At 43.0% G+C, this 25,696-nt stretch overlaps 1 protein-coding gene across 1 annotated transcript in view; it reads right to left on the bottom strand.

The window, feature by feature from the left end:
* Nucleotides 1-1,055: 1,055 nt before the first annotated feature.
* rasa4 (RAS p21 protein activator 4) overlaps nucleotides 1,056-25,696 on the bottom strand; it is a 267,884-nt gene continuing 243,243 nt past the window's right edge. Inside the window, exons 13-21 of the mRNA XM_087977519.1 lie at nucleotides 25,471-25,663; nucleotides 21,030-21,167; nucleotides 19,531-19,675; nucleotides 15,162-15,334; nucleotides 13,972-14,109; nucleotides 8,210-8,345; nucleotides 7,121-7,241; nucleotides 5,756-5,817; nucleotides 1,056-4,086 (exon numbers count right to left, since the gene is read on the bottom strand). Coding sequence (XP_087833645.1) covers nucleotides 3,959-4,086; nucleotides 5,756-5,817; nucleotides 7,121-7,241; nucleotides 8,210-8,345; nucleotides 13,972-14,109; nucleotides 15,162-15,334; nucleotides 19,531-19,675; nucleotides 21,030-21,167; nucleotides 25,471-25,663 — 1,234 coding nt within the window. The 3' untranslated portion in view covers nucleotides 1,056-3,958. The remainder of the gene's footprint in view (nucleotides 4,087-5,755; nucleotides 5,818-7,120; nucleotides 7,242-8,209; nucleotides 8,346-13,971; nucleotides 14,110-15,161; nucleotides 15,335-19,530; nucleotides 19,676-21,029; nucleotides 21,168-25,470; nucleotides 25,664-25,696) is intronic.

A 25,696-nucleotide genomic window follows, 5' to 3' on the forward strand; every position in this document is an offset into this window, starting at 1 on the left:
TTCAATAATCCCACTTCCACAGCCTTCTGAGGCAGTCACAGAAGTTTCATATCCTTCAGACGAAAAGAAATGTCTGTTTTAAAACTAGGAGATGCCATTTTAAAACAAAACCCCCAGTCTACCCCAGAACAAACATTCCCCATGTCCACCTTGACAATACCGTTTAGGATCTTATCAAATTTAATCAAAGTTAAAAATCACACAACATACTTGGAATAAACCTGTTGAATGATAACCTGACGTGCGATTTTTAACTTTGTCCACCCCAGTCCAACACTGGCACCATCTCATAATAAATTTAATCAGTTCACTCCTCACTCCAGTGGAAACATACCAAAGCCTGCCCAACCTATCCTGACAAATAACCCACTCATTCCGGGTATCATTTGAACCACCTCCAAAGTAGTCACATCCTTCCTTAAATAAGGAGACCAAAACTATAGACAGTATTGGAGGTGTGGCAGCTCCACTGACTGATATAATTGAAGTACAATATCCTTATTTCTTTGTTCAATTTCTCTCTTAATAAAGAATAGCATTCCCGTACCCCTCTTGATTATCATTGTACAACATATTTTCCTATCTTAGTGTCATCTGCAAATTCAGTTACTATGCTTTCACTCTCCCTGGCTAAGCCTTAGATATAAATTGCAAAACGTTGAAGCTACAGCACAGATCCCCTCGGGGACCCCACTGTCACATCCTGCCACTAAAAGAAAGACCCATTTATATTTACTGTGTTTTCCGCTAGCCAATCAAATAGCCATGCTAATACATTATCACCTCAATCCCCACATTGTGAGTCCCTGCTTTGTGGAATAAAACATCATGTGGCACCTTGACAAATGCCTTCTGAAAATCTAACTATGGAATATCTATAGGCTTCTCTTTATTCACAGCACGTGTTATCCTTCAAAAGATTCCAATAAATTGGTTAAAGATGTTTCCTCTTTTACTAAACCATATTACCCTAAGTTTTTCTAAGTGTCCAATTCCAACATTTTTGATGAAGATGCACACTACCAGACAAAACTAAATCATAAAAAAACAAACAATTCAATCAACAAAGTACTTTATTATTTTAAACAGGTTATAAAAGAGAAATTTACATGCATCTAGAACAATATCTTACATTTAATAGAAATAAGTGTAAATAGACTCATACATATCAATGATATTGTCATCAATCAATGCTGTGGGATGATTGATATGGCATTTGATCCATCAAAGTACCAGTCAAGAGAGAGTTTAATTGTTCATGTCTCAAAGCCGTTCAGACCACTTCCATAGCATCTGCCATTTAGGAAAGCCACTGTATAAAGATCCCATTCAGTGCCTGCAGTGGTGTCTCCAAACTGGGCAATAAATTATTGTATAGTGAAAGCTGTACATTACAGATACCCTAGCAAATGGTATCTGCCATCTACCTTTTGCAGATTTCCATATTCTCAAAATGATCACTGTCTGATTTTACAGTGCAATACGGAATTCTTTACCCAGTACCCATAGAATCTATCTCTGGGATAGAATGGTCTCAGCATTCTATCCCAGAGAGAGTGCTGTTCCTCCCAAGGTGGATACAACTGGGAGTCCCTAGCTGGTGAAACAGGGAAATGGTGACACCTCTCCCACACTGATCAATGGCTACAGCAGCCTGATAACAGACACCTACACAGAAAACAGCCCACAATGCCTCATGGCAGCTTCATGCGTCACACTTTTGGCAGAACCTGCTTCTGAAGGTCTGACCTACACAGTCTTCAGCAGAGGTGACTCACCACATGAAGACCCCCAACCCACTCTCTCCTATACATGCTGCATAACCATCATCTCGAGTATGTTGGAGGATGGCAACGTGTATAGGGGGTGGGTACAAGGATCTCCATTCCACAAACAACATTTCTTTCACAAAAACTGCTGCTGAAATTCCTCCCGGATTGTCCTTGTGAGAACAATACAGGCAGAGCACAAACAATCTGCAAGGGGAACGCAGTGAACTCAAGTCATTTTAATGTAGATTAAAGATTGTCAGCAGTTTGTAATTTGTTTGAGAGTACCTCGTGTATCTTTCACCTTACAAGTCATCTGGATCTCTCACTAAGAGCTCACTGTTTGTAAGTATCCATTTTTTGGGAGCGTTCATTCACACAAATTTCATGCCAATTCCACAAAACAAATGCTCAGAGTGTTTCAGGGTCATTGGCACATTCAGTAATGTTAGATACGAATGTCCCAGTATGCTGTTATCAATAGTTGTGCATTTATCTACAGTGGAACAGCCGATTCTAACATCAACACTTGGGTATTGAAAAGGAGAGCCAGTTATTGTATTTTGTAGAACATAATCAAACACTAGGATGACCAAAAGGCGCAGAACAATTCCACAGAGCATGGTAATGCACTTGAAAGGTCTACCGTGATTTCAGTGTTTGGGTTTGATCAGGTCGCAGTGACAGATTTGGGGTCCTGAAGAACATCATTTTGTGAATAATTACACAAACATAAGCAGAAGTATGAAGATTTAAAACAAAAGTATGATGCACCTTCGGTGAATATCACTGGACTTTGGTTATTTATTGTAGGGGACACCACATGGCACTGTAGAGAATAGAGAACAGTAACAGATGGAAAAGTGCTAAACAAGGGAGCAGTCAGAATTAATGGCTCCTCAAACATCAGGGTATTGTAGGACACACCACTCTTTCCAGGATACACAAGCAGTTAAGAAAATATGATACTGTACTTTGTTGTATGAATACAAATCGGGAATGTGTAACACTATCTGAGAGGAGAATTTATTTAGGGTAACATTTTAATGGCAAGTGTAACCTACGTACAATATACTGACACTGTGAGAACACTACACATGCTGGAACATTCATGATGATTGTGCTCATTACATAATAATGTTTATACCGACGAGAGGTGAGAGCCAGGACTGTAAAACTTTTACAAAATTCTAATCAACCTGCCCGGTGATGTCATTACATACCTCAGGGAGCAAGTGGGACTTGAATGTAGGGCATCCTGGCTTAGAGGCAGGAACACTACCAGTGCACCCTAGAGGACTGGTAGGTTATGTACAGGATTGAAGAGAGTGCTGAATACTGTAGGATACTGAGGAGAATGGAAGGAAGCTGGATACGATAGAGTATGACAGTCCGTATAACGTTTGTATAACTAACTAATATCATTAATTCTCCAAACGTTTGTCCCTCCCGCCACCCCAAACATGGCCTCTAACGCTTCTATGGGTGTTAACTCCTCCTACTGGATCTTCATTCTGTCTCCATCCACAATTCCCAGAGACAAGCGACCCTCTGTCCCCAGGAGGGGGCAGCAGATTCCAAGAGGGATGGGCTCCCTGTGGCCAGGGTTTCTGAGCATAGGGGTGTCTGAAGGAGGAGCCCTGTTTGTCTGCCCTTCATTTTGTTGTGTCACAGGGAGCCTTCAGAGTGCAAATAAAGAAACCTAAACATGGGGGGGGGTAAACCCAAGCCTAGGATATGTCCAATCACACTCTGCTTGTTGATATTCTGTATCAGGATGAAGCATGCACTGTATGTTTGATGTTACTTTTCTAGTCTGGTTGCTGTCCCTGAATACAACAGGAACACACCATCCTACAGTTGTAAGGTACTGGCCTGTGAGAGGTTTCAGTCTGGAGGAGTTGGTCTCTCTATAGATTGCAGCAGGATTGACTGATGTCCATGATCCCAATCTGTCAGCATGTTACAAGACACCAATACATGTACAATCCATTCAAACGATTAATTACAGGAAATACATATTTACATTCTTTTTTGCCATGGACTATGTCTTGCATAATTCAAAACAAAGAGGAATCTCTGGGCCAAAGGAGGATGCATGAAGATATCGTCACTAATGTAAATTAGTCGATAAAAAATAGAGTTTGAAATTAAACATTCCGGTGAAACATTTACACTTTCTCATGAAGTTATGTGAGCAAATCGAGAGAGAAGTTTTTGTCCTTTGATGTTTCCCAGCGTTCGAAGTTCCGATGAGCCCTCTCGAGATCCTGGATGATTTGGAGCAGTTGGTTTGGAATGTCTGCCTTATGAATCCCTGCAAAGGGAGGACAACTTAGGAAAGAGAACTCTGTGGTCTAGTAGGGCCAGCAAGGGGGTTGCCCTCACCCTATACACCAGGGTTTCTGGTGACCGTTCTGCCCACCGGAACCCATCATCATTTCCTTGAGGATTCCGTACACAGGTCAGGAGTCACATGGAACCAGGTTAGATTAGATTCCCTACAGTGTGGAAACAGGCCCTTCGGCCCAACAAGTCCACAACGATCCTCCAAAGAGTAACCCACCCAGACCCATTCCCCTCTGACTAGTGCACCTAAACTATGGGCAATTTAGCATGGCCAATTCACCTGACCTGCACACCTTTAGACTGTGGGAGGAAACCGGAGCACCCGGAGGAAACCCACGCAGACACAGAGAGAATGTGCAAACTCCACACAGACAGTTGCCCAAGGCTCAAATCGAACCTGGGACCCTGGCACTGTGAGGCAGCAGTGCTAACCACTGAGCCACCGTGCTGCCCATTAATAAATTAGATTCCCTACAGTGTGGAAACAGGCCCTTCAGCCCAACCAGTCCACTCTGACCCTTCAAAGAGTAACCCAGCCAGACCCATTCCCCTCTGAGTAATGCACCTAACACTATAGGCAATTTAGCATGGCCAATTCACCTGACCTGCACATCTTTGGACTGTGGGAGGAAACCCACGCAGACATGGGGAGAATGTGCAAACTCCACACAGACAGTCACCTGAGGCTGGAATCGAACCCAGGAGCCTGGTGCTGTGAGGCAGCGGTGCGAATCACTGAGCCACTGTGCCGCCCCACTCTGCCGTTACACTCCAACAGGTTTGCTTCATGTGACAAAGGAGCAGTGATTGCTTGAATGCTTGTGATTTCAGATAAACATGTTGCACTATAACCTGGTGCTGTGTAACTTCTGTCCATCGGCACCTCCACGTCATTCTTACACAGGCATTAGGCTGCTCATTAGCATGTGTGAGATGGTCTACAGGAGCATACCACAAAGAAACAGAGCCACGTAATGCTCTTGATGGTTATGAGCAGGATGTCCCATTACTACATTTGCTGTCCCGGCACCCATCTCATGACCCACCAATTTTTAACTTAACCTAATGCTTTGTTTGAAACACATCATTTTCTAGGAATTCAAAACTTATGAAATTCCACATGTCCCTCTGTTCTTCACTCCACGCCAGTGAGGGCTCTGTGTGAACTGTGAGTCAGACAGGTAAGGGAACCTCAGGTGTGGTAACAGGAGAAACCTCAGCCTTTGACCTTTATCCAACAAAGCACATGGTGTTTGCTGTTTCTGCAGATGAGGCAAAGCCTACACGGTCAAGGAGCTAACTGCCCAGAGCATCGTCACACAGAGCCTGGTTCAGTGTGAGAAGTGCTGGAATGGAATATGGTAGCAATAGAGAACAATCTCCTCTGTCAGTCGAAAGGCAGAATGTTTAGGGAGGTTATTCCAGAACCTGGGATCCAAATGAGCCACCAGTGGTGGGTGAAGGAAGTGGGGAAATGTATGAAAGGTTGATTACTAATAAATAAAGGTTATAAACAAAAACATAAGAGACCATTTAGGGCACCCATATGTGACAGGGCAATACTGTCCTTCTCAATATAGATTGTCCAGCTCTTAGCCATTAGCACACATAGACAATGTGTTTTCGGTGTGACATACCTTCATCAGTACTCCCTGGACCAGTGACATTGTTCTTCACTTTGTATTCCAGATACTTTTCCCTACAAACAAATAGGAAACTGTTATATTAAATAACAAAGTATGACATTGAATAATAAGCACATTGTCATAGAATTCCTTCCTACAGATTGGAAGCAGGCACTTTGAGTCCAGACCAACCCTCTCCCCATCCCTGTATTCCCAATGGCCAACCCACCCTGAACACTATGGGCCATTTAGCATGGCTAATCCACCTAACCTGCACATCTTTAGACTGGAAGGAAACTAGAGCACCCGGTGGACACAGGAAGAATGTGCAAACTCCACACAGACAGTCCCCGAGGCTGGAATCAAACCCCGGTCCCTGGATCTGTGAGGCAGTAGTGGTAACCACTGAGCCACTGTGCAATCACATTAAACCATTGAACAGACAGACACTTCATATATATTAATACTGCTGTGTGCAACAAATCATCTTGTGGACAGTAATGTAGGGGTTTAGTGATCAGACTGATAATCCATAATAATACATTTTTTTAAAAAATTCCACCAGGGAGTTGGAGAATTCAGACTCAGTTTAAAAAAGATCAGGAATTTGTGTGGCAGACGTTTCGTCCCCTGTCTAGGTGACATCCTCAGTGCTTGGGAGCCTCCTGTGAAGCGCTTCTGTGATCTTTCCTCCGGCATTTGTAGTGGTTTGAATCTGCTGCTTCCGGTTGACAGTTCCAGCTGTCCGCTGTAGTGGTCGGTATATTGGGTCCAGGTCGATGTGCTTATTGATTGAATCTGTGGATGAGTGCCATGCCTCTAGGAATTCCCTGGCTGTTCTCTAACAGCCAGTGTCTTTATCCTGTTTGACCTCTCTGTGGATCGAGTGACATGCCCATGTAGTTGATTCTTAGCTGAAGTGGCCTACCCACCAGTAGCTCAGGGCTACTTCATAGTGCAGGCAATTGTGGAAAGTAAGTATTTACTGTGATTTGGGGTTCCCATCGTGTACCATCTGTACAACAATCCCAGAAATCCTGTCATGACTAGCGATCCCAAACACTTTTTGCTGAGACATAGATATGTAAGGGGCTGTGCCCATTATCCCCCAGTGCTGCCAACTATTGTCATGAAAGAGGCCTCCTGACAGGAGCAGAGGAAATGTCAAATTGTGAATGTCCTTCCTCCTCCCCTAATCTGCTCTGGGCACTGCCCAGGAAGCTGCTCGTTATGTTCAAGTGGTTGACTGACCTTGGCACAGAGCTGTGAAGGAGCTGTCCCCTGGGTGAGGGATGCTACGTGACACAAGGGACAATCTAACAAAGTTCACTCAAGGTTAGTCATTGCTCACATTTCCTGCCTTCATCAGATACTCACATTAATAAATCCCGGGTTGACAGCAGCTGCCTATAGATCAGATGGGATTCGAGATCAGGATTAAGTGGATCGTTCCACTCCTGAAGAGTCACTCCAAAATGGGTCTTGTCACATCCCGGAGCTGTCAATCAGTAAACACACTGTCAGAGTCACCTCCAGCTTCAACAAACTCTCCGAATCATTCCATTTGGCAAACGTAAAGGCCAATGAGTTAACGGAGCACGTGATGCAGGTTCATGTTGAATACTGACATATTCATCAATACTAAAGTTAGATTGTTCCATGATCCGGGGTGGGGTGGGACTGCCGTCTGCTGACATATTCAGCAATACCAAAGTTAAATTGTTACATGATCTGTGGAGGTAGGACTGTTGTGGTAAATGTTACCCCTTAATCACTTTTCCCTGCAAATTTACGGAACAGACAGTGAGTTAATCATTGAGCAGATGGGAGAAGATGGCATGGGAGGTACAGTGAGTGAGGGAGAGTGAGTGATTGTGTGAGGGAGAGTGTAAATGAAAAAGAGCATGTGAAAGTGAAAGAGTGAACAAGTGTGGGAATTAAAGAAAGCATAGGACGGACTGTGTGAAAGATCAACTGAGTGTGAAAGTGTTTGATCATGGAATAAAGAGAATGATGGAGGGATGAGAATGGTATTTTGGAGATGATCTCCTTCATGCTGCAGTTTTAATACCCCCCTCAACCCCACGACACCCTCAGGACCTCTGCGCGATATCAGTGCAGTGACTGATGACCCCAAACCCTTGTCAGCCAGCAGTGGAACCAGGCTGTTTGCCGTCAGGCCCCACATGTCACACCTTCCTAAATCCTATACATCGTCGTTGTATAAAGGTCACTGTTTCTCCACAATGGAGAGCACAGATCAATCAGTGAGTCACCTCCATATCCAGGCTGATAATGACTGCTCATTCCTATTTCCCTCAATCCAAAGTCCTATCCCTATATCTTGAACCCCGGACGTGCCTCTTTCGTATCCCATTCCTGCCTCGTTGTCCTGGTGTTTTGGATCCGACCCCTGTCTCACCCTCTCCTTTGACCAAACTTCACAGATGCAAGTATCTGCATTACCAGCTTTCTCCTTTTGGTGGCAGCAGCTCCACTTCTCCCCTTTAAACACTCCAGGATGGTATGAGTTCAGCATTTGCTCGTTGCTAACACAGTGCTTCCTCAATGAAGACAGCCACTGGTTCAGTTCATTCACATTCTGAAAATGAAATAAAATTACCTATCAACTGTTTCAATATTCAAGGGTAGGTGAAGAGTTCAAGGAGTTAGAATGAAGAGTTTTCATTTCATCACATACATGAATTATCACAGGCAATTAATATAAAACCCATCAGTCATATATAAAAGTTACTGGTTATTACAGAGGTTAAACTCAATCTCCAAGAAGGATCCATTATAACATTTGCCAAATTCCTTAACATTATCCACTTATTACAGAGCTGGAGGGGAAACACCAGCAATTACACCGGCTTCCTCCCCCAGTCCAAAGATGTGCAGGTTAGACAAATTGGCCACGCTAAATTGTGCATTGAGTCCCAGGATGTGTAGATTAGGTGCATTAGTCAGGGGAAATGTAAAGTAACAGGGTAGGGGAATGGGTCTGGGTGGGATACTCTTTGGAGGGGGTTGGTGTGGACTTGTTGGACCAAATGACCTGTTTCCACACTGGAGGGATTCGATGAATTAGACAGATTACTTTCCCAAAAAAAGAGAGATCTGGAGATGCAGTGTTTGAGGAATTCTTGACAAGACATGATGGTAGCTGCAGCTTATTCAGGTGGAACAGTTAAAGCTTTCACTCAATAGAGTTATGTTTGGGCCATAAGCCGAGCTCTGTTGTCGAATAATTGTCTAGTTGACAACTCCGATATTGCTGCATCATTTGAATCCCAGGAGTGGTACAGGATGAAGACAATGGGCCCCATTCACAAACTCTTCTGTTCTGAGAGGAGGACTCAGTAATGACAACCGAGATACAGATAGATTTCATTCATACATTACATTTACATTTAAGTGATTTCATTCCAAACATGAGAGACACAGACAGTCTGAGTAATAATGATTGGTCTTAGCATATGATCAGGACAGAGAGAAGAATGACATCCTCAACTTGGGAAGGCGTAGACGCAACTTAATTGGAGAGGAATGGGAATAATTGCTGATCGAATTGGAGAGAATGAAGAACATTGTGAAAGAATGGAGAGAGGGAGGAGTTCCAGGGTGATCTGGAGCACGGCAGAGGGTGACGGCTAAGAAATTGGTTGACATAAAATAGAAGGTTTAAAGTGACAACATGAACTAGGTCACTGCTGGCTGGAGGTTGGAGAATGAGTGTTCTAGTGGATAGTCCAGATTCCAAATGTGGGTTTTTATAAGAATAAACATCTATTAATGAAGAAAGAGCTTAACATGAACCTGAATGTTATTGAAAATAATAGGGGGCAAAAAAAATCAACATTTTTAAGGGGTGGCTTGTCTTCACACCTCTCTGGAATTTCCATCATTTCATTTTCCCATTCAGGCACTCATACATTCTACAGAGCCAGGTTTGAAACTTTATTGCTGGAACAGCACAGCAGGTCAGGCAGCATCCAGGGAACAGGAGATTCGACGTTTCGGGCACAGGCCCTTCTTCAGGGCCTGTGCCCGAAACGTCGAATCTCCTGTTCCCTGGATGCTGCCTGACCTGCTGTGCTGTTCCAGCAATAAAGTTTCAACTTTGATCTCCAGCATCTGCAGACCTCACTTTCTCCACAGAGCCAGGTTTACCTGGGAGCCGAAATGATGCAAATGGGGAATGAGATCTACTTGGTTTCAGTACAGGGCATTATCCATATGAACCCAATGTATTGCTCATTCTCCATGACCTGTACCAGCAGGAGGCAGCAGACAAGATTCAGGGAAGGACAACTTCCATTTCTATGGCATTTTTTCACCACCTCAAAATGTGTTACAACCAATGATATACTTTTAAAGTCTAGTCAATGTTTAAATGTAGGAAATCCAATGGCCAATTCATGTGAAGCAAGATCTCGCAAACAGCAAGAGCCAACAACCAAAAAAAGGTCTTTTGACGACATTGTTTAAGGCATAAATATTGGCAATAAATATTGAGAACTCCTGTGCTCTTCCACACAACACAGCCGTAGGATCTTTTATTTCCATATGAGAGGGTTAATGGAGCTTCATTTTGAAACCGTTTATCATTCATTATAGATGTTAGCTCATGTAACACATATCACAGATAGCCAAGTTCTGTTGAGTCAGATACCTTGAAGTTTATTTGCGAGGCTATTATTACAGAGAGTTTCTCTCACTGGATTCTATGCTTCATGTGTCTCACACACACTCTCTCATTCTCCCTCTCTATACAAGGAGGTGACTACCTTTATGTCAGAATGCCACACGTTGTAATGTCATGTAACTGTCTTAAAAATGTATGGAACCACAAATCAACAAACTTGACATCTCAACAGCCAGGGCAAAGGGGGATGATTCACAAAACTCAAGGGAGTCTGTGGCAGATCAGACCCAACTATTCTTTGAGGGAGCCTGGTGGAGAATATCTGATCCAGAAAGAAACTAAAACAAAAATTACAGAATTACACAGCTGCTTGTTTCCAACAGCTTCATCACAACAGTTTACCCTTGTCTGGTTACAAATGCAATCAAGACTTAATTTCTTCAGCTCAGTTCAATTGAAATACACATTGAAGGACCTGGGGGAGTAGGCTAAACATGTGAGGGCAGGGTATGTGGGAGCTGCAAGGGTAATCCACCTGCCTATTTTTAAAATTCTTGTGCGATGCTGCATTTTGGAAAGGCACATCAGGACAGGACTTATACACTTAATGGTAAGGTCTGAGGTTGCTGAACAAAGACACCTTAGTCAACATGGCTTTGTGCGTGGGAAATCATGTCTTCCTGGTGAAGGCTTTTGCCTAAAACATAGATTTTCCTGATCCTCGGATGCTGCCTGAACTGCTGTGCTTTTCCAGCACCACACTAATCTAGAATCTGGTTTCCTGCATCTGCAGTTATTGTTTTTACCTGAGTTTTTTGAAGAAGTAACAAAGAGGATTGATGAGGGCAGAGCAGTAGATGTGATCTATATGGACTTCAGTAACGTATTTGACAAGGTTCCCCATAGGAGACTGGTTAGCAAGGTTAGATCTCATGGAACACAGGGAGAACTAGCCAATTGGATACAGAACTGGCTCAAAGGTAGAAGACAGAGGGTGGTGGTGGAGGCTTGTTTTTCAGATTGGAGGCCTGTGACCAGTGGAGTGCCACAAGGATTGGTGCTGGGTCCACTACTCTTCATGATTTAAATAAATGATTTGGATGTGAGCATAAGAGGTATAGTTAGTAAGTTTGCAGATGACACCAAGATTAGAGGTATAGAGGACAGCGAAGAAGGTTACCTCAGATTACAACAGGATCTGGACCAGATGGGCCAATGGGCTGAGAAGTGGCAGATGGAGTTTAATTCAGATAAATGCGAGGTGCTGCATTTTGGGAAAGCAAATCTTAGCAGGACTTATACACTTAATGGTAAGTCCTAGGGAGTGTTGGGGAACAAAGAGACCTTGGAGTACAGGTTCATAGCTCCTTGAAAATGGAGTTGCAGGTAGTTAGGATAGTGAAGAAGGTGTTTGGTATGCTTTCCTTTATTGGTCAGAATATTGAGTACAGGAGTTGGGAGGTCATGTTGCAGGCATCCAGGACATTGGTTAGGCCACTGTTGGAATATTGCGTGCAATTCTGGTCTCCTTCCTATCGGAAAGATGTTGTGAAACTTGAAAGGGTTCAGAAAAGATTTACAAGGATGTTGCCAGGGTTGGAGGATTTGAGCTATAGGGGGAGGCTGAACAGGCTGGGGCTGTTTTCCCTGAAGTATTGGAGACTGAGGGGGTGACCTTATAGAGGTTTATAAAACCATGAGAGGCATGGATAGGATAAATAGACAAGGTCTTTACCCTGAGGTCAGGGAGTCCAGAACTAAAGGGCAAAGGTTTAGGGTGAGATTTAAAAGGCACCTAAGGGGCAATGTTTTCATATAGAGGGTGATGTGTGTATGGAATGAGCTGCCAGAGGAAGTGGTGGAGGCTGGTACAATTACAGCATTTAAAAGACATCTAGATGGGTACATGAATAGGAAGTGTTTAGAGGAAAATGGGCCAAGTGCTGGCAAATGGGACTAGATTAACTTCGGATATCTGGCTGGCATGGACAAGTTGGCCCGAAGAGTCTGTTTCCGCGCTGTACATCTCTATGACTCTAAGTTATGCCATGCTGCCAAAGTTAAAATGATCCTGTCATTTTTCTCAGATTAACAGAAACAAAGGCATGCTATTTTTATTATGCCTCAGGTCAGAAAGCCAGTATCTTACATAATTCCACATGTTTGAGCTGGCCTTGTAGACGTCAGCTTCTTGACATGAGGTTTGTTTTGCTGTAACTTCTGGTTTCCATTTGCTTGTTTACATGTCAATAACAGTAAGTGCAGAGATAAAGACTGACTGGTCGGAGGTCAGCACATCATCTTTTAACTGGGAACTTCACAGCTTTCTGCACATAACACTGAGGTCATCAGATCAGAGCCTCTGCCTTCGCTTTGTTTCATTTTTCTCTGCAAGTCTTTTATACTCTTGTTCCTCTCATTTCCTTTTCATTTTGGCAGCAGTGATTTAGGATCCTGCAATTCACACATCCTCTTGACTCATTTATTGATCTTTGTTGCCCTGTACCATGTACCCTTTTGTCATTTCATGTCCTACCCTCCACCTTATCACAGACCTCCCCTTTTTGTTCTTCTCCCAAATTCCCTTCGCCCTCCTCTGAAACATTTGGTGATGTTTTACCACGTTTCAGACTGGTTTGGTCTTGAGGGAAGGTGAGCAGATTTGTCAAAGTCAAAGCTAGGATACATTGGAAAGCTGTGGTAACACAGGGCCCCACAATGATTGGCATGTAGGACAACCTATGGCGGGTATCTGGGGGAGGAGCACTTGAAGGTCACGTGATGACATCCAGCCAGAATTAGCTATTCCTTCATCGAAAGTATGCTGCTGGAAAAGCACAGCAGGTCAGGCAGCATCCGAGAAGCAGGAGAATCAACATTTCAGGCAGTGGCCCTTCATCAGGAATGAAGGGCTTATGCCCGAAACATCGATTCTTCTGCTCTTCGGATGCTGCCTGACCTGCTGTGCTTTTCCAGCACCACCCTCTCGACTCTGATCTCCAGCATGTGCAGTCTTCACTTTTAACCCTATTCCTTAGATAATTTAAAAGGTGTCATCAGCAATGGAGCAATCAGCGCTGGAAAAGTCATAACATCTCCCTTGGAAAGGTCAAGGGAGTGGAGAAGGGGAGGGGATACAGGTGCAATGCAATGGGATTGGTGCAGACTGGAAGGAGGAAGCCATGCCATACCACTTTGTCTCTCTCAGACCCAGAATATATTTGACAATGACATAAACATGGAATTAATGTCATTTGAACTGCTTTGAGGAAAAGGTTGGACCACAGGGATGTTTGATGAAAGCCAGACTGTACCTCAGAAACTCCGACGTGTTGTCACCCTATCTTTAGGTTCATGAGTTATCATCATAATGACAGCATGACATCAAATCTTCCAAATATCTGAATCAGCTGCCTGATGAAACATTATATATCATTCGAGACCAGATTTTACAAAAGCAGATGGAACTTTCTTAGGCAGAAGGTGAGGGACAGGCAGTTCCCATTTCCTTACAGGGACAGGCACCACTTCACAGCAGAGGAAGAGTTATTTGATAAGGGATAGGTCAAGGTCCACATACCTTACACTGCAAATACATGATTTCAAATTGTCCCCTGCCATCAGTCGAAATGATCTGCATAACGTATGCGCTACCAAAACACTTCTCGTCAACTTTCTCAATTGCTCTGATCTTGGACAGTGGAATGCAGGCACTGGTCTGTGAAATAGATCAAACAATAAACCCATGATTGAGCTGAAGCTGAGGTTTATTCTATCAAATTAGGTGAGGCCATTCAACAGCGAATCTGTGCAGGATCAGCTTGCTTTGGGCTTAAGGGAAGTAATTGTCCAATAGGAAGTAGGTCATGGAACCTGCTATCGTCCAATAGGGAGTGGATCTGCTGACTTTTTGAACTAACTTGCAAGGAAAATGGTTTTGTTCTTCTCAATATTTAGTTGGGGGAAAATTCTGCTCATCCAAAGAGATACCATCACAATTCAAAACTGCAAACCTGCAGAGCTCCAATACTTGAAATGACAACTTTATTCAAAAATATCAGTAACTTAACTTTGATTCTCTGATACCCATTTCCTGTCTCCCTGACTCGACCTAAAGTTATTGTCCATCCTAACTGTCCTTATGAAAATGTCAGTGAGCTATCTACTCGAATTACTCCAGTCCATGTGCTGTAGAGGTACATCTTCAGTGCTGCCATTTCCACAATTTTCACACAGTGACTGCTATGAAAATTTAGCACTAATGACGTTCCTATCTAAGGTAAATTAGGATGGAGGTTTTGGACATTACTTTGGATTATCTTGTGATGTACCATGTTGAGGATTATGTGAGAAAGATGGCAAAATATTAGGAAACTCTACAGTGATATAAAGAGAGTGTCACTGAGTAAGTCTGGTGGAGATGAACTCTGTGATGTCTTTATTATTGAAAAATTTTAACAACAGATAAATTTTAACAACAGATAGAGTTGTGTTATAGAGTGAGTTCTAACGTCTTATTCTGGCTTCTAGGTTATTGAGGTATGGAGCCATAGTCCACAAAGAACCATAGTCATCTCCCTCCACTAGAAACTACTGGCTATTTAACGAGAGTAACCACATCACAAGTTAGAGGGGGAAGCATGAACTACCATGGCCAGTACAAAGACTGAAACAACACAAACACTTTTACACCCCATTCACATTATCTAAGGTAATCCCACTTCCACTAGTCAGTTGTATTATAATTAGTGGAGAATAATAATCACGTACCTTTGCATTGGACATTTTAGAATGACACAGTGCCTCATAGTTTAAGCAAAAGTAATGTTTTTTGAAATGTGATGATGTTAGGATCCCCCGCTCCTTGGCTCGGTGCATCAATAAATATCCTTCCTTAATGGTGGATGTTGTCTGCAGTGTCACTCGTTTCTGGGATTCCAACTCTGAAACGAAGGAGGCACTAAAAGGTGACTTTCCATTACTCTCTGTCCAACAGCTTGTGTTCTCACTTCATTTCCCCTTGTTCCACCCTTTTGTCTTCATCACTCTGGACCCTTTGAACTAACAGGACAGGTGGATGGCTTCTCACCAGCTTCTGCCAGTGCTATTGTTTAACCCTGTACTGGGAGACGGAGGGGAAGAGGAGAAGGGGAGTACACATACCAGACAGTCTAGCGTCCCGTCCCCAGCAACTGTACCATAACCTCGAACACCAACACCCAAACCCAATATAATGGCACCATGCTGGCAGCAGACTGGAGCTGTGCAGCCAAAGCCAGGAGGCAAAGCTTGATTTTCCCCCCGGCCCCTCCAAACCCCTCCTTTCCCCCTCCCTGTCCTTAGAAGTTTCCACTGCCAATGGGAGTTTCTACCTCTTGCATACACCAGCAGCACAGCTTGCAAGGCTCGCTTCAACTGGACTGGCATTTTTTGCCAACAGCTTAGGTCAGAAATCCTCCTTGAATATGAGCTACCATGTTCTATTGCTATTGTAGCCTCACCAGCTCCTGGCACATTGCTCCTGACATCAGGAATGTAGAGGAATCAAGGTTACAAGCAGCCAATAGTCAATGGGGTGGGGTATGTAGTCTTGCAGTATCTATTGGTATGATGGCTGTGGTTGCTGTAGCAGAGGGAGCAGTAGTATTTTAGAACTTCTTTACAAAGCTACAGAAACGTGGACTTTCACAATGTTCTGTTGAACTGGCGTAAAATCTGAGACGAACACAGCAGGCGAATGGTTAAAGGAGCCCTCGTGTCTGATAAGGCAGGTTTGACTGCTGCACTCTGACCTAGTCAGTACTGAGACTGCAAATGGCCTCAGCTATCGTTGAACTGGCGTAAAATCTGAGACGAACACGGCAGGCGAATGGTTAAAGGAGCCCTCGTGTCTGATAAGGCAGGTTTGACTGCTGCACTCTGACCTAGTCAGTACTGCAAATGGCCTCAGCTATCTTTAGAATAGGGGGGGGGGCTAAACCTCACCATCTTATTGATCATCACCCAGAAGCCTTTACTCAGAATGTAAACATACCATGCCTGAATAGTCAGTGATGATCACTGACCAGACTCAGAAATAAAAGATACTCCCTGAAGAAGGAACCCCACATCTGTGGCATTATCTCACCAGGAGCTAAAACTTTCAGAAGTTAACAGATTGAAGAACTGTCAGTGAACCCCTCACTAAGAGTTCACCAACTTTCCAGCTTGCTGCAGCATTCAAATCACAACAACAGTTGGCATTTCTATGGCATTTAAATGTGGTAAAAGTTCCTAAGATCCTTCATAACAGCACAAACAGACAAAATTTGACAAAGTCACACATTGGGACTGATAACAAAAAAGATTGACAAAGGGCGTAGGTTTGCTCGCTGAGCTTTAGGTTTGATATCCAGACGTTTCATTACCTGGCTCGGTAACATCATCAGTGGCGACCTCCAAGTGAAGCAAAGCTGTTGTCTCCTGCTTTCTATTTATATCTTTCTCCTGGATGGGGTTCCTGGGGTTTGTGGTGATGTCATTTCCTGTTTGTTTTCTGAGGGGTTGCTAGATGGCATCTAGATCTATGTGTTTGTTTATGGCATTGTGGTTGGAGTGCCAGGCCTCTAGGAATTCTCTGGCATGTCTTTGCTTAGCCTGTCCCAGGATAGATGTGTTGTCCCAGTCGAAATGGTGGTGTGTATGGCTATGAGGGAGAGAGGGTCGTGTCTTTTTGTGGCTAGTTGGTGTTCGTGTATCCTGGTGGCTAACTTTCTTCCTGTTTGTCCTACGTAGTGTTTGTGGCAGTCCTTGCATGGAATTTTGTAGACGACGTTGGTTTTGTCCATGGGTTGTACTGGGTCTTTTAAGTTTGTTAGTTTTTGTTTGAGAGTGTTGGTGGGTTTGTGTGCTACTAGGATTCCAAGGGGTCTCAGTAGTCTGGCTGTCATTTCTGAAACTTCCTTGATGTATGGTAAGGTGGTTAGGGTTTCTGGCTGTGTTTGGTCTGCTTGTCGTGGTTTGTTCTTGAGGAATCTGCGCACTGTATTTTTTGAGTATCCGTTCTTCTTGAATACGTTGTAGAGCCACCACACACTGCAGCACAGACGGACTTCGGAAAACAGAGGAGAACCACCTAAACAATGTATTCAAGAAGAACGGATACTCAAAAAACACAGTGCGCAGATTCCTCAGGAACAAACTACGACAAGCAGACCAAACACAGCCAGAAACCCTAACCACCTTACCATACATCAAAGAAATTTCAGAAATGACAGCCAGACTACTGAGACCCCTTGGAATCCTAGTAGCACACAAACCCACCAACACTCTCAAACAAAAACTAACAAACTTAAAAGACCCAGTACAACCCATGGACAAAATCAACGTCATCTACAAAATTCCATGCAAGGACTGCCACAACCACTATGTAGGACAAACAGGAAGAAAGTTAGCCACCAGGATACATGAACACCAGCTAGCCACAAAAAGACACGACCCTCTCTCCCTCGTAGCCCTACACACGGATGAAAAAAAACACTATTTTGACTGGGACAACATATCTATCCTGGGACAGGCTAAGCAAAGACATGCCAGAGAATTCCTAGAGGCCTGGCACTCCAACCACAATGCCATAAACAAACATATAGATCTAGATGCCATCTAATAACCCCTCAGAAAACAAACAGGAAATGACATCACCACGAACCCCATCCAGGAGAAAGATATAAATAGAAAGCAGGAGACAACAGCTTTGCTTCACTTGGAGGTCGCCACTGATGATGTTACCTAGCCAGGTAATGAAACATCTGGATATCAAACCTACAGCTCAGCGAGCAAACCTACGCCCTAAACCTCAACCTGAGCTACAAACCTTCACAAACCTTGCAGATTGACAAAATAGGTTTCAAGGAGCACCATGGAAAAGGAGACAAAGGGAGTGGCAGAGATGTTTAGCGAATGAAATCCAGATACCCCAAGCAACATGACTATGATGGTGAGTTGGTGGAAATCAGGGATGTTCAACAGGCTGCAACTGGAGGAGTTCAGAGATCTCAGAGGGTTGCGGGAGGTTACAGTGATAGGGAAGGGGTGAGACCATAGAGGGATCTGAAAACAACAATGTTTATTTTAAAATTCAGGCATTTCTAAAGCTGCAGCCAATGTAGGTTAACAAGAATAGAGGTGATGACTGACTGGGACATGGCGTGACTTCAAATACATGCACTGAGTTTTAGATCACATTTACAGTAGATGCATAGCAGAACCCTAGGTTGGGAGAGCATTAGGTAAAGCTGAGTGCTGAGTCCAGGAAAGGCCTGGATGACTTGCTTGACTCCCACCCAGACCCACCCGACATCCTATCCCTGCACTTCCCATGGTTAATCCACCTAGCCTACACACTTTGTGCAATTTAGCATGACCAATCCACCTAACCTACACACCTCTAGAACTGGAGCACCCAGAGGAAACCCACACAGACACGTGGAGAATATGCAAAGTCCAAATAGACAGTCGCCGAGGCTGGAATTGAACCTGGGTCCCTGGCGCTGTGAGGCAGAAGTGCTAACCACTGAGCGACTGTGCCACCCCCAAATATATCAGGACAAATATATCAGGAATTTGATTTGTGGATTGCCCAGCTTTGCTCTCTCAGCAAATTAGCGTCTTAAAATGCAATCATTAGTGTTGGTTGTTCGCTCTATCAATGTGTGGCTCAACAATGAGGTTGAGGGGCAGTAGGATGACTGTTGTCATCACGGTAGGTTGCCATCTTATTGATTACTACCCAGAAGCCTTTACTCAGAATGTATTCATACCAACATGATGCACAACATGCCTGAATAGTCAATGACGATCACTGACTAGATTCAGAAATAAAAAATATTCACTGAAGATTTGGAGTAATCACATTATTTCACTATTTGATAATTGAACTTCTGATTGAGCTATAGTTCTTTCTTTTGAATAGAAAATTACTTAGATACCATTTCTTGGTGAATAGGCAGGAAAATGAAAGTGTGGCCCATATCCAAACAACACACCTTAACTTGATTGATCTATAGGTACCAGAACCAAGTATATTCAGCATCAATACTTGAGGACTGACGAATGATTGTTTTAGTGAACGGTATCTCTACAGAGCTCTGAAAATATTTACCTTCTTCCTCCTCAAAGTCAATTAGCTTGACAATGAAATCTTTAAACAGTGTGACTCCTTGGAGAATAAGGGGCTGCAGTGGTGCCATCCAAATTTCCTTCTCCCGAGCTAGGTTGGTATCCATGTTGCCAATGCTTTGGATTGCCTACAAGACAGAAAGCCTGAGTATCTGTTCTGTATGCCATTCATTATTAAAATGAATGAAGGTGTTCCTGGTAGAGAAGTTTTCATGGTCCCAGGATTTCTCATTGCACTTCACCAGCAATGAAGTACTTTTTGAAATGTAGCTATCCTTGTGTTGTAGGAAACCAATTTGAATACAGCAATAACGAGGCAAAATCCCAATTCTTTGTTTTTAGTGACGCTGGTACAGGGATAAATCATTCCTGTCAACAAAGCTATAACATTTTGTTGCAGCTCTTGGGTATATGTTTCCTGATGATCTGATATTAATATACATTCTTGTCTTCTTTTGTGTTCTGTACTCTTGGAACAGGGGCACTATTTGTGATCTTTCTTTGACTGATTCAATTAAGCCCATTTAACCTTTTTAACATTTCATTACCCTTTGTCTGTTTAATGTCTGCATGATCATGTTGCACATCATTTTTAATTTAAACATAAGCATTTATTACAGAATCATCTTTATTCCACATATACTCACTAAGCCAATCGATTCTGAGTCTATAAATGGTTTCTAATTATGTATGATTTGATGTTATTACAGGATGTTTGTGTTTCTATTGTCTGCTTTACTCTTGTGTTATCTTTAGAATGTGACACATTTTCTGATTATGGACTTCACGTAGAATCATAGAAACAGACTGTTGAGGAGACAATAGCCCATTGTGTCTGAGCCAGTCCCCTTTAAAGGACCTGTCTGATTAGTTCCACTCACTCTCTTTTCATATAAATATGCATACTTGTCCTTTTCAAGTATTTACTCAATTTCTTTTTGCAAGTTACTATTGAAGCTGGCTTCACTATCTCTTGCTTTCTGTAAAAGTGATGCCTCCTTATATTCCCACTGGTTCCTTTGGCAATTATTTTAAACACATATTCACTGGTTCCCAAGCTTTTTTATTGACCTATCCTACTTCACAGCAAGTCCTGTTCACTTATTATTCTGTGTTCTCTGAACTACATTGGCTCCTGGTCCCTGAAAACCTCAAGTTAAAAATGTTTCTTCTTGCTTTCAAAACCCTTCGGCATCCTGTCTGTTTCTGTACAAATCTGAGAGACAACACCACACACCCAACTCCAACATCTTCTACATCCTCGATATTAACTGATCTACCAACTGGTGGTCATGTCTTCATGGTGCTAAGGTCAGAAATTTTCTCCATACACTCCTTTCCTATCCTAAAGTCCGTCTCTTTGGTTTTTGTAAATTTTTTCTTTTTGTCTGATTACACTCTTAGAGGACATCTTGGATTAAGATGTTGCATTAAAATTTCACACTAGACACTGTCAAACCACCCAATTATAGGAGATCTCACCTTGGCGAGGAGCAGCAATGTTCTGCTGGTCCGTGCATCTGCATGCTTTGGGCGTAGGTAGAAAAGTTTGGGAGACATAATGGCCGGTGAGAAGAACCGCAAACACAGAAAGCTGGTAACTGCGATATACTTGATGTTCTGTACAGAAAATAACAGCATGATTAATCAGAGGGCAACATCTCCAGGTCTCCACCTGCCCTTTGAGCAAACCTTCCAAGGAGTTCCCTCTCCTCCATTTTCCCCATTGGCCTGTAATCTCTGTTTTCCAATTTGACAGCTGTTAGTGAAGTCCCTCACCCCTCTCAGCCCCTTTACAGGCTGTGCAATCCAGATCATGACTGGTTGAAAACCCAGATGATGTTGAAATTCTGAAATTAGATCAGAATATATTGTAAAACATACAGCAGTCCAGGAACCAGACATAGTGAAAAATGAGAAAGGTTTGTTAGTGGCTTTGGTTTCATCAGAATCAGGCATTTTAGTTACACTGGGGAAAGGAATGATGGGAAAAGATGTGCTCGAGCTATAACCACTCCAACAATTTAAAAAAAGTGATTGGTATTGATTTGGTGAGGGATTCCTTAAATATTTGTGGCTCAGAATGGCTCCTAAAGTGGAAGAGCCATTGGTCTCAGAAATGGCCAGAAAAACATCTCTACTTCCTCAGCAGGCTAAGGAAATTTGACTCCTACCAATCTTTACAGGTGCACTATAGAAAGCATTTTATCCAGATGAATATGTCTTGGTATGGCAACTGCTCTGCCCAGGACCATAAGAAACTAAAGAGAGTTGTGAACACAGCCTAGTCCATCACGTAAGCCAATCTTCCATCCACTGACTCCATCTACACTTCTCACTGCCTTGGAAAGGCAGCCAATATCATCAAAGACCCCTCCCACCTCCGTTATAATCTCTTCCAACCTCTTCTGTAGGCCAGAAGATTCAAAAGATTAAACACACAGACCAACAGATGCAAGAACAGCTTCTTCCCCGCTGTTATCTGAACGGATCTCTCAAATTTTATATCTAATGTTTACCTCACTCTTTGTGCACTTTCTCTGCAGCCATAACATTGTATTTCCCGCTCTGTTCTATTACCCTAATGCACTATGTGCGTTATGATGTGCCTGAACTGCATGCAAAACAATACCTTTAACTGTATCTAGGTACATGTGACAATAATAAATTAAATCAAAAATGTATGAAGAACCAGAGGCATCTGTCTCCATTAGATAGACAGAGAGAGAGAGAGAGAGAGAGAGAGAGAGATGCACGATTAGTTTAAGTATAACTTGAGAGTAACTGATCCACAAGTGTATAGGTGGTGAGGCAGGGCATCCACAAACTATCACAACCACGACAGGGATTGGCCTTATTCTGCACCACACCCTAGTCATTTAGCTAACTGGCTACCTGGCTCCCCACTGATCAGGGCTTATGCACGAAACGTCGATTCTCTTGTTCCTTGGATGCTGCCTGACCTGCTGTGCTTTACCAGCAACACATTTTCAGCTCTGATCTCCAGCATCTGCAGACCTCACTTTCTCCTCCCCACTGATCTCACACTCACATATTTCCATATGCATATGTTATCAACTACAATCCCATCTACTCATAGCCATCGGGTGTAACCCCAAAGTCCAAGTACTGGAAGCCTCTGCTGTGGCCACCTGGAACCATGTGTCCCCCAGCCTCATCCAGCAAAGCCAGGCTTGGGGAAGACTCAAGACTAACAACTCTTGTCAAGCTCCCCTCCTAGTTGAGTCTTTTTTCTAAATAGTCCGAATTACTTTTCCATGTGAAATTAAATTTAGTTCTAACCTGTTCATAATCCACGATAATCCCATCCAAAAATGCACTTCTAACCCTGTTCTGGAACTCAACCTGGCTGATAACCATCTGTCTTTTCACTCAAAGTATGGACCTAGTGGTCATTTGAACACTAATATCTGACCAATATTTAAGTGGCACACAGTGTAATTATTTTAATGAAAAGTAAAGAATGAAATGTAAAACATTTCAGAGATGTATCTCTGACCCAGCCTCCTCCTACTCTCTGAGGGGTGGTGGGTGGAAGAACAGGGGCAAGGTCCAGTTTCTGGATGGAACTAATCAAAAGAGAGAAAAATGCAAAATCAGCTAATCACATTGCTCAAACAAAGAATATTTATTTAAATTCAAAACCAAGGCAATTTGCTGGCCAGTTTGTTTTGAAGATATATGATGTAGGGTTTCCCCTTGTGCTGTTTTCATTGCTGCTGCTCATGTGGATGAAAGACTAAATAAATGAGCCATCCCAACTCTTTACAAATTCCCACCACAAAACAAACCCCTGCCCTGTTGAAGCATTATCTCCCTGATGTTCCCATCCTCTCTGCCTCGGCCCAGGTTTAATGCTTTCGGAAGGTCGCAGTTGTGGAGTTTGGAAATTCAGAGGAGAGGACTGGCATCTGAATCCCACACAGAGTCATACAGACGTACAGCACAGAATCAGACCCTCGTCCATGTCAGCCATGTCAATTAATCTAGCCCCATTTGGCAGCACTTGGCCTGTATCCCTCTAAACCCTTCCTATTCATATATTCACCCAGATGCCTTTTAAATGTTGTAATTGTACCAGCCTCCATCACTTCCTCCAGCAACTCATATACGTACCACCCTCTGTGTGAAAAAGTTGCTCCTTAGGTCCCTTCTAAATCTCTCCCCTCTCATCTTAAACCTACGCCCTCTAATTCTGGACTCCCCCAACCCCAGGGAAAAGACTTGGTCTATTTACCCTATCCATGCCCCTCATGATTTTATAAACCTCTATAAAGTCACCCCCTCAGCCTCCAATGCTTCAGGGAAAACAGCCCCAGCCTATTCAGCCTCTCCCTATAGCTCAAATCCCCCAATCCTGGCAACATCTTTGTAAATCTTTTCTGAACCTTTTCAAATTTCACAACATCCTTCCAATAGGAGGGAGACCAGAATTGCACACAATATTCCAAAAGTGGCCTAACCAATGTCGTGTACAGCAGCAACATGACCTCCCATCTGCAATACTCAGGGCTCTGTCCAATAAAGGAAAGCATACCAAATGCCTTCACAATCCTATTTACCTGGGACTCCACTTTCAAGGAACTATGAACCTGCACTCCAAGGTCTCTTTGTTCAGCAACATTCCCCAAAACCTTACCATTAAGTGCATATGTCCTGCACTGATTTGCCTTACTAAAATGCAGCACCTCACATTTATCTAAATTAAACTCCATCTGCCACTCCTCAGCCCATCTGATCAAGATCCCATTGTACTTTGAGATAACCTTCGGTGCTGTCCACTACACATCCAATTTTGTTAGAGTTCCAGTACGTATTTGGCACTAATTTACAATCTTCACATTTTTCTATTTACTTTGATTTGATTTTGATTTATTATTGTCACATGTACATAGGTGCAGTAAAAAGCTTAGTTTTATGTGCAGTATAGGTTGTTCTATCATAATGTGCATTTTGTAAACATGAATTCACTGTAATGCGATTGATGAATTGGGGACGCTGTTTCTAAAGTGCAAACCTTTAAAATGTGTGTTGGCTGTAACATGATCACATCGACAATATTTTAAACATTGTGTCTAAAGTGTGATTTTTCGACAACATGGGGTCGCACAAGAAACCAATCATTGCATTAGAAGAACTATAGGCAGTTCATACCATACAAAATGCATTAACATACAGTGTTACGGCTGCAGACACGGTGTACAGAGAGCGAGATCAACATTAGATTTAAAATTTGAGAGTTCCGACCAAAGTCTGCTAACAGCAGAGAAGAAGCTGTTCTTGAACCTGCTGGTCCATGTGTTTAAGCTTTTGTATCTCCTGCCTGAAGAGATTGGTAAAGATTATGACCAGAGTGGGGTGGGTTGACTTCGATGATGTTGGCTGCTTTCCTGAGGCAGTGAAAACTCTAGATAGTTTCAGTGGTTGGAAGGCTGGCTTGCGTGATGGTCTGGGCTATGTTCTCTGTAGAGTAAGTAAGAAACTCCCCATTAAACAGACTTTGTTGATACTGAAGGCTGTGACATTAGAGGGGAATTCACTATATTGGCTCTGGTCACCATGAAACAATCATTGTCTCCAGTGTGTCTCTAGCACAAGAATAAAAATAGCCTTTAACCTCTAATAAAGGCACAGAAATGGGTCTGAGAACAGACTGAAATTAAATGTACATTCAACGAAAACAGCAAAGAGTTCAACTGCACAGCACTGACAACTTTAGATGAAATGACAAATCTGGACCATTGAGCTACCTCTCCCTTTCTGAAGCAGACGGGAAACTGTGTACTTTAGGAACTTTAGTTCAGATTCCAGGATTCGTTACATCATTGCACAGGGAGATTTGATTGGCCCACAAGAGCCTTGAGAAAGCTGGTGAACTCAATAAAACGGCTGCTATACTCACCCTGTAGAGATCCTGAGGGAATCTCTCCTCCACACTTCTAAAGAGCTGTTTGAAGGTTGCTCTGATCAAGGAAGGACACTGCTCCACTGAATTCACAATGGCTTCAATTAACTCTGTCAGGTAGGACTGTAGACACTGTGCACTCTGCTGAATGATATCTGCCTCAGTGTGGCACCGATGGAGACCTGAACAACTGAAAGGAAGATGGTTTAAGGCACAGAATATA

The sequence above is a fragment of the Chiloscyllium plagiosum genome, unplaced genomic scaffold (assembly GCF_037043375.1).
Source record: "Chiloscyllium plagiosum isolate Xiang-an unplaced genomic scaffold, Cpla_swu_hap1 HiC_scaffold_31, whole genome shotgun sequence".
NCBI classification, from domain to species: domain Eukaryota; kingdom Metazoa; phylum Chordata; class Chondrichthyes; order Orectolobiformes; family Hemiscylliidae; genus Chiloscyllium; species Chiloscyllium plagiosum.